The sequence below is a fragment of the Spea bombifrons genome, chromosome 4 (genome assembly GCF_027358695.1).
Source record: "Spea bombifrons isolate aSpeBom1 chromosome 4, aSpeBom1.2.pri, whole genome shotgun sequence".
In the NCBI taxonomy this organism is placed as follows: Eukaryota; Metazoa; Chordata; class Amphibia; order Anura; family Pelobatidae; genus Spea; species Spea bombifrons.
Window position 1 is genome coordinate 91,951,900 of NC_071090.1, and position 9,695 is coordinate 91,961,594.

A 9,695-nucleotide genomic window follows, 5' to 3' on the forward strand; every position below is an offset into this window, starting at 1 on the left:
TGGTAAGATGCATTCCACCCTACCCCTTCACCACAGAAGGCAGCAACATGATTTGCCCCAGCACCTTGGTCCCCAGCCAGGCATGCCTCGGTACCCAAGTCCCCAGATGAACATGCCTCAGCACCCGGTCCTCAGCCAGGCATGCCCCAGCACCTTGATCCCCATCTAAACATTGCCCAGATTGCTGGCCCCCCAATATGGCAGGTCCCCTCTTAGAAACTAGGGAACGTTTTGCTCTGCTTCTGCAAGTTCTCAAGATGATTGCGTCCAGTCAAGCATAATGCTTCTCTCTCTTTAACAGATTTTTCCTTTGCAGTATTCTAATTTTAAAATATTTTAATTGTCTTAAAAAACACTTTCTACAGATAAAATACATTTTCTACATTATACAATCTTTGTGAACGATAGAACACATTATTATTCCTCTTGTTTTGTGAAATAGGTAAGTACACATCTTTTTCATCTTATAGTATCGTATTTGCTCCAATATAAGAGGAGGGTTTTTTTTTTTTTTAAGAGCAAACAACTTCCACTGGGGTTTCTCCAGCCCCCCCCCCCCCACTGGGGCTTCTATGACGGAGCACCTGCGTGACATGACCTTCTGCTCAGTGACAGAAGCCCCGGCGGAAGTACCAGGCAGAAGCGGAGGTCGTCTACGCACGTCGCACAGGTGTCCACCAGTTGCCCCCACTAGACACCACAAGCCTGGGGATGCATTGGTAAGTTGGGGGGGCAGAGTGGCATATAGGGGGGGGGTATAAGGTATATCAGGGAGCCAAAGTGGCAAATAAGGGGGTATAAGGCATATCTGGGACGCAGAGTGGCATATAAGGGGTAAAAGCCATATATATTATTTGTTTTATATAGCACCATCAAATGCTGTAGCGCTGTACAATGGGTAGATAGGACATAAGTAGTATGTAACATAACAATATGACATACAGAAACAACAGGTGGGGAGGGCCCTGCTCAAAGGAGCTTACAATCTAGAGTCTGGGGGCACTAAAGTGGTAGGCCTACACCGCATCAATGTCTGGCTCAATGTATAGTGATAGGGACTACGCTACGTTAAGCCGTGTTTGGGTGGTTTAGAAGTGTGTGTGTGTGTGGGGGGGGGGACATTTACATGTTTTAAAAAAGGGATAACCAGTACAGGGTTTAATTGTTTGCAGCATCTGCTTTTCGAGGCCACCTTTCCTCTTCTACTCCTGAATCATACTCTTCTGTTACTTCCTTCTCTTGAGCTCTGAAAGAGAGTGCATTTGTTCTCTAGTAAATTGCTACAACAAAAGTACAATAAATTCGAATACTTCAGTCTATTACTGGTGAGCTTACTACATTTCGGTCAGAAAAGAAACACACAAGGACTGTACAACTGGAGGGTTTAAGATACTATTTTAATTACAGTGTAAAGTTGAAATATTTTCTTAACTCATAAACACAATCTAGGATGAAAGGCAAACCGAAAACATCCCACATCATATTTTCATACACTATAAGCTCACGGAATATCAAGCACTGAAGAGTATAGCGACCTTTACCTGATATATCTAGGCTCCTTGTTCCCTTCCACTACATCCTGGTCCAGCTCCACACACACAATGTCATATTTGGGAACTACAAACATTGGTTCAAGGAGTAGTTTTTCCTAGGAAGTAAGAAAAGATACTTAAGAACCCATGTTATCCATATTACGGTATCAAGATACGCTGTGCCTTAAATGTGCAAGATGGCATTCTTTTAGCGTGCTAGTTTTAAATGTTTAGGCAGATTACAGCATATAATCCTTCCTCCAATCTAACCATCCCTTAACTGTACAAAAGCAATTGACAATATGCAAAGTTTTAAGTCTATGTCTCCGATTCAAGGTCAATGTTTATAGAGGTTTGTCTGTAGCTTCCATTGGATCAAAAATAAAATGAATAAATGCCAGGACTGTGGATTAAATGCAAGGTAAGGCGGGGTTTGTTCAGGGTGGATATTTACATGGATTTGTGCATAACAGAGACAATCAAGCCTTTGCTCTGCAGAGTCTGGGGTTATCTGAGGTCATCCACAGTAGTTCCTTTATCTACATTTGGACACTAGGATTCCAAGTACAGGACACTTTTCTTTCACATTGTAAACTATACAACACAATCCTCACATTACATCATTACTAATGAATATAGCTTACCATGATAGACCAGGGGGCCCTAACCATCAGATTTCCAATCTAGAGCCAGTCTGGCAATGCCCTCAAAGCATCTTCAGCGATGTTTAACTCACACTGCACAAACATGGAAATAATAGTTATAAGACTGATCAATCTAAATTGTCAATATACAAATGATCCGTATATTTTGGTTATTACATCTTAGCAAAGAAACGGATGAATACTGTTCTTAAACCGTAGAGGTTCAGGGACTTATGTGGAGCAAAATATTGAAGCCATACCTTATTCGTACTAAACTGTGCCTGGTACTGCAGCACCACCACCACATTGCATGGCTCTGAGACGATGCAAACAAGACTTTGCTCATTTAGCTGGCCTCCACAAGTCTAAACAGCCGATTCCTCTCCTCCAGGTACTATGCCATGTTGGATTTGCTAGGTCTGCAGCTGCCACTCAGCGCCATTTGTCCATGTTGGAGATTATACCAAATCCCAGGTACTGCCGGAAAAGGGACAAGAATGAAAGTTTTGATATGTTTTTCAACAAACTGCATCACATGGCATGTTATATAAATAACAAACCTATTGTACTCCCATGGTAAATGTATCGTATATATGTAGGGCATTAGTGGCTCCCCTATAACCGCTTAATATCATTAATTTTTTTTAAGATGGGTACGCACGCCACCGAAGCAGTTCTCTAAGCTGCACTTGCGAATCTGGACTAGAGACACTGCCGAATGTTCCGCTTGCAAGTAATACTGACGGAAAGGTTTAAAGCGTCAATGGAATCAATGGCAGACCCCCTGCCTGTGGCGCTCACCAAGTCAAACACATCTACTGCACAGAACACAGATGGGGTACGCAAAGGGACAAATGCATACAAGAGAATTCTAAAGAATCCTCCATACGGTAGCACAGGGGGTAACGCATAGATCAGGGGTGTTCAACTCCAGCTGCTGCAAGGCTACATCTCCCATAATGCTCAGCTAAGGGGCTGGTTCAGCAGTTTGGGAGATGTAGTCCTGCAGCAGCTGGAGGGCCGCAGGTTGGACACCCCTGGCATAGATTTAAAGAAAGCGATCATATAAGTCCATATAATGGCTGGAGTGTCCCTTTAAACTGATACAATATAGCCGGCAAATCTTTCGCAAAGGGTCATTCCAAAAGGAACACGAAGGCATTGCTGTGAGATACACAACGTACAGAAAATAAAATGGCAGGCTGAGGAAGGATGGTGCAGGTCACTCAATCTTCTCAAAAATATGCAGCCAACTCTTAAGATGCAGTCGCCCAACAGGATGCAAAACAGCAGCTATTTTCACATTCATGCGTATTCTCCGGGCTGTCTCTATTTCTTTTATTATTAAAGCACGGCGCTCCCCGGGCAGCCGGGAACTCAGATAAACGATGTTGCGGCCTGCAACTTCAGTCTAAAGCAGAGTCACGGAGGCCGCTGCATTCACTCGTTCTCACCTTTCCTTGCCGCTTCCTCAGTTTCTTCAATGACCGCAGGACATCCAACATTTTCTTTTCCTCGCCTCAGAAAGCACACTGTCAGCAGCCGCTTTAACTCTTTAAGATATGAAAGTGTTTGTCAGGCTGTCTCATAAACAGTGTAAAACTGCACCGAGCCCCGGAAAACAAGCACCCAAACTGTCAATACTCGCCGGGGGAAGCACTATGCGCTTCTAGTCAGTGCGGACCGGAAGTTACGATAACTGTGACGACAACGGAAGTCTCGCGTGGTGGACGAACGGAACCTCCTGAACTGGTGGGTCGGCGGTGATGGAGCGGGTAATGAGAGGGGTGGAACTAGAATGAAGGGGGGCTTGCAGGATGGGACGACTGGGCAAGTGCAGCGGGAATACGGGAAGAGATGGGAATCGTATGGCAGGGAGGTCGGCGGCGCGGTGTGGATACCAGAACACCTCACCTGCCGCCGGGGGATCCTGGCTTTATCTCCTTGGTGATCTAATCTTTCCTCCCTCCAAATAGTTTTCATATCCAGGTTGTTCCTAGAGATATAAGACATCGGTTGCCATGGCTTCCTGACGACGGGATCTGAAAAAAAGTAAGTAATAACCGACCTGCTTGATGTAGTGCAAGGAAATGAGATGTCAGGGCTTTTTCAGTGCAATATGTATAGAGATCCCTTTATGTATGCCAGGGATGCCACAATGACAACACTGAGCTCACTGTATTTTATTGCTAACTTGTATTCATATTTTGTTTACTTTTTTCCCTTATGAGAAACAAATCTGCAGCTGTAGGAAAGATGTGCTGTCGCACCATGTTGTTACTGACCCCTGCTGTAGTCTCTTTGTAACTTCTTTTGCATTTCTTACTTCTACGCAGGAGGTTTCGCTGTTTGGGACTGAAAGCCTGTTATCATTTCTTTGCTGTCATGGACAGAAGGTTGCCATCTCAGGGATTCTCATATCATGGAAATTTCGAGGGGCCCAGATTTGGTGCTTCTAATTCTAATCAGCACAACACCTTCTATCAAGGGGGCCCACCGTACCCGGGAACTTGCAATGACTCGCTACAACCTGGAGCAGACTGTATGCCCTCGCAAGTGGGGTTAATGCATGGAATGATGCATCCCGCTCTCCCTCCTCACCACAGAAGGCAGCAACATGATTTCTCCCATTATGGTGGCCCCCAGACAAACGTGTCCCACCTCAGTGGTCGCTCCCAGCACCCGGGCGTGCCCCAGCATCAGGGCTCCCAGCACCCGGGCATGCCCCAGCATCAGGGCTCCCAGCACCCGGGCATGCCCCAGCATCAGGGCTCCCAGCACCCGGGCATGCCCCAGCATCAGGGCTCCCAGCACCCGGGCATGCCCCAGCATCAGGGCTCCCAGCACCCGGGCATGCCCCAGCATCAGGGCTCCCAGCACCCGGGCATGCCCCAGCATCAGGGCTCCCAGCACCCGGGCATGCCCCAGCATCAAGGCTCCCAGCACCCAGGCATGCCCCAGCACCCAGGCCCCCAGCTGGGAGGAGGTTTGAAGACTGACATGTCCTTTCTTGGAGAAGCAGAGAAAAACTTTCCTCAGTTTCTAAGTTCTCAGAAGGTCATTTCTGAATATGGCGGTGGCCAGTCAAGCATATCACAGCATGATAATGTGCCACCTGGCATGTCACAGACTCAGAGAGGTGCTTTTAACTACATGCAACCTCCCCCTGATGTTTTCCAGCATAGGACTGCCCAGATGCACACTCTTCCTATTCAAAATAGTATGCATGTTGGTGAACCAAATACTAATACAGAGTTTAATCAGATGCATAGAAACCTTGCTATTTCTTCATTTACTCCAACTCAAATGGACCCTCTACAAGGTGATGGTACTGATGTGCGCTATGATAGGCTACCAGTGCACCAAGTTAGCCCTCAAGTACCCTCTAGTAACATGTTCATGAAGGAAGACCACTTAGGTCTCCAAAGAAGACCTGACCTACAAATTGAAAGTTTTGATATGAACCTGAATCGGCAGAGTGCTAGCATGAGAACATTTCAGGATAATGGGCCATCGGATAAGGATATGTTTCAGCATTGGCTGTCTTCATTCCTAGCACATCGAAGAAATAAGCTGCCTCCAAAATCAGATTCTACAACGTCTTTGTCTATAGGAGAGGCACGTGAGTTAATATATGGAGCTTTGCGTCTTGTGTCACAGCTGAAGACCCTGTGTCAATCTCTGGAGTGTAACACTGAATCTGCAGAGACATGGGCCCAGGATTTCCCAAAGGCAGAAAATATCCGCTTGGAGCTAGAAAGGAGAATGAAGGCATTGGAGAAACCTGGGTGTATTGAGGGTGTTCAAAGAAAACTGCAGCGGGCCAGAAAGAAGCGGCTACGCCAGCAACAGGGAAAACAAGAGACCGAGGAGGATAAAGAGGCTGCTGAACGTGCTGCGGAGAACGAGGCGAGGATTGATCGCTGGAGGATGCAGCGTATCCATGAAGTGGAAGAAAGGAAACGGGTGGGTATTGACAGTTTGGAAGCTTGAGGCTCAGAACAGTGTTTTGTTTTATCTGACAATGTTATGTTTATAAGAAAGAGCCTAACAAACCCTTTCATATCTTAAGGAGCGAGAGTTAAAAGCAACTGCTGACAGTGTGCTTTCTGAGGTGAGGAAAAAGCAAGCAGACACAAAGAAAATGTTAGATGTCCTGCGGTCCCTGGAGAAACTGAGGAAGCTAAGAAAGGAGGCAGCAGCAAGGAAAGGTGAGAACGAGTGAATGCAGCATCCATGACTAGTTCTGCTTTAGACTGAAATTGCAAGCAGCAGCATTGGTTATCCGAATTGTCTGCTGACCGGGGAACATAGTGTCTTCATGCTAAAAGAAATAGACAGCCCCGAGGATATGCATGAATGTGAAAGGGGAGTGCTGTATTGTAAGAGTTGATTGAATGAGTTGATAAGGGGGCAGTCCAGCCATTATGTGGACTTATATGATAGCTTTCTTTAAATCTATATGTTGCCCCTTTTGCTGTTCTTCAGGTTTCCCTTGTATGCATTTGTCCCTTTGCCCACCACAACTATGTTCTGTGCAGTAGATTTGTTAGAATTGTCGAACTCCCTAGGCAGGGGTCTAATAAGACCGCTGTGTGCGCGTGGAAAGCGCTGCCATTGAGTCCAGTAGGAGCGCTTTCGGTTGCTTCACACAGCAAATCATTTGCACAAAATGCTGCAGCTTCTCCCTAAGGTAATTATATATATCTTTTCCAACTTGACTGTTTGAAGTGTCCCTTTAACGCAAATGTCTTCTCTGTTTCATAGGCGTCTTTCCACCAAGCTCTGCCGATGAAACCTTCACAAACCATATTCAGAGGCTTCGTACCATGGTGCAGAAGCGCACAGCTCTATATGATGCAGAGGAGAGAGCTTTGAGGGTTATATTAGAGGGTGAACAAGAAGAAGAGAGACAAAGAGAAAAACAGAAGAGGCTGAAGAAGGAAAAAGAGAAGCATCTCAAGCTGCAGCAAGAAGTGGACTGCATGTTGTTTGGAGACCCAGGTATGTATTGGTTATTTGAGACTTCATATAGAGTGTAACCCTTTCCAAGAACCTCTCACATGTAGTGCTTTCTGGAGATGATGTTTATGCAAGCAGCTCTCCCGACAGCATATTTGTATCATATATATTTATGACTGTTGCAAATATAAGTAAGAAAGTACAGAGGCAAGAGCGCTTTGTATGGTACAAATGGCCCTGTTAAGGGGTTAATACATTTCATAGATGTTTGTTAAGCATGTTTTTTTTATATCAAAAGGTGTTTTCATTTCTCTAATTCAGCTTGTCATATTTCTCTGTGTTTTTAGACCCACTGCCCCCTTTGCACCCTCTTCAACCTTTCCGTCAGTATTACTTGCAAGCGGAACATTCAGTGGTGTCTCTCGTCCAGATTCGGTGAGTGTCGATTAAAGAACTTCTTTGGTAGAGTGCTTACCCATCTTAATAATTTAGTGGTTATAGGGGATCCTGCTGTTCAGTATATTCTTCCTCTGTCATTAGTGAAGCAAAAAAAATCATATTTGACAAAAGATAACCATTTGCCTAATCTAGTATGCCTGTTAAGTTAAGTGGGGTATTGGCCAGACACCCCAGGTGCAGTCTGTTGTGATGCCGTTATCAAAATAAAACCCTAGCTGTACTCGGGAGGGGGGTATGAATTGTTTTGGAGCACTAAAAAGAAGGGGAGTCATAGATGAACAAGCATATGGTAAAAATGCCCAAAGCTCCAGGTTTTTAGGAACAACATACCATTGGTAAAGAAGGTGTTAAGCTGAGCAATGAATACCCATAGATGAGTATTTCCTAAGCCTGCCATTGTACATGGGCCCCAATGCAGAACATGCTATTGCTCCTAAGAGTATTAATTGATCTGCTTATCTCTTATTTCAGGCACGGATGGGATCAGTTTCTTGTCCCCCCTGAGCACCCTGAGGCCAGCAGTATTCCTCGAGGATGGGTACTCCCCAAATCTCCATCCAGTGATACCTGGGCAACAGCTGTGCAGCAGGCTGAATGAAGACAGAGTTACAATCCACGTCTGGTACTCAAGAGTACTGCATATTGCTTGTTTAGTGGAGAAAGGGGACACTCCTGATCTGCAAACAGCCCCCATGATATTAAGCCTTCATAAGAAAGCTGGAACCTCAGTCTTGAAAACATTGGCTTGGATAGGTGCTTTCTGGCTAGCTGTGTCTTTCATCCACCATCTCTTAGACTGAAAGACGTGTTCTGTTGTGTATTGACAAAATTGCTTTATACAATTACTGTTTTGTGCCTTTAATTTATTCCGTATTTGGATTCTGTTGACCATTTTTTATATATGTACTCAGTGGACAATAAAGTTAGCTGCTGGATGTGTATTTTTCTACACAAAAATGAATGTGATGTTTGTTTTTTTCCCATGTCTGAAGAATGTTCTTCATCCATGCCACTCAAGCAATTATATACAATGTCTCATATATTGTGTCATTAGTTCATACTATAGAGAAGCTATAATGTAGGAAGATACAATATATTAACACAGTCAGATTAGGTATATGCCGCTTTATGAGCCCTACATACAGATGAAGACGATGTGTGCGTATGTTTTATGCTTTCAAATACGAAACTGGAGGTTCCTGGCAGTGAGATGGATGTTTTCACAGATCAGTTTTTCACCGTCGGTTTCTTTGTTCTGGACTGTTGGGTTATCCGTGTTGGACCAAAACCAATGCATTTGATAATGAATCTCTCTCTTGAAGTGATGTACGGGTTACAGAAACCTCAGCGTTCCTTAAATCACAGGCAGAACACGCTGCGGTGTAGATTGCATTAATCCGGAAAGGATTATGCTGGGAATAAGTATGTGGATTTAGAAGCGTAAACATCAATAAATTGTTATAAATACATGTCTCCTTCTGGAATTTTCTAATTCTTATATAAAGGCTTTTTTTACATATATATTTTCATATTATGGCTATAAATTGGTTAGTACTCTCTTGTTTGTTTTTATTTAGTTATTTAATAGTGTTTATATCACTTAAATTGATGACATGTTACTCTCCTGCTATGGGGGATTTGAAGCTAAGAATGGTCAGGTTTATTTAGCTATTTTTTTATTATAATTTTTAATCATTGGTGCAAACTTTTTTCTCCTTTAGGCTCATCAATTCTTTCTGCACTATTACGTAAGAGGTAGTGGTTTTTTCCACCGCATCCTTTCCTCTTTTTTTATATTTTTACCCATTTTCTTTTTATACGGTAATTGCGTGGCGACAAGACAGTATCTTAGTAAAATTGTGATGAATCTAAAATGTCAGTCCATTTTTCTCCTCTCCAGCGAGCGGCATTTCTGGACTCGTTCATCTATCACGTTGGTCACGTTTTCTTTCCATGCTGTTTGTGTCATGTTAATAGGATTATTATTGAAAAGCAGGTTGCGTAACCCGTGTTGCGTGATCTGCTAGAGCTCCTGCAGGTTACACGTGGCTGTGACATGGTCCCGGTAAGCCTTTAGGCTGCTTATTATGTGAAGGTA

The 9,695-nt window shown here is 44.1% G+C and overlaps 1 protein-coding gene and 2 long non-coding RNA genes across 3 annotated transcripts; 2 read left to right on the forward strand and 1 right to left on the reverse strand.

Annotated features, from left to right (window-relative positions):
- Positions 1–1,128: 1,128 nt before the first annotated feature.
- Positions 1,129–2,233, reverse strand: LOC128490225 (uncharacterized). Its single transcript, XR_008353935.1, has 3 exons — positions 2,177–2,233; positions 1,542–1,648; positions 1,129–1,246 (listed from the first exon to the last, which is right to left on the reverse strand). It is a non-coding gene; the product is annotated as an uncharacterized LOC128490225 (long non-coding RNA).
- A 1,658-nt stretch (positions 2,234–3,891) lies between these two features.
- LOC128490391 (uncharacterized) lies at positions 3,892–4,213 on the forward strand. The gene is made up of 2 exons (XR_008353942.1): positions 3,892–3,951; positions 4,153–4,213. It is a non-coding gene; the product is annotated as an uncharacterized LOC128490391 (long non-coding RNA).
- Positions 4,214–4,551: 338 nt separating this feature from the next.
- On the forward strand, positions 4,552–8,554 carry PDCD7 (programmed cell death 7). Its single transcript, XM_053465566.1, has 5 exons — positions 4,552–6,142; positions 6,249–6,387; positions 6,944–7,180; positions 7,486–7,573; positions 8,069–8,554. Exons 1-5 carry the CDS (start codon positions 4,562–4,564, stop codon positions 8,193–8,195), a joined length of 2,172 nt encoding a protein of 723 aa, XP_053321541.1. The 5' UTR covers positions 4,552–4,561; the 3' UTR covers positions 8,196–8,554.
- Positions 8,555–9,695: the final 1,141 nt, after the last annotated feature.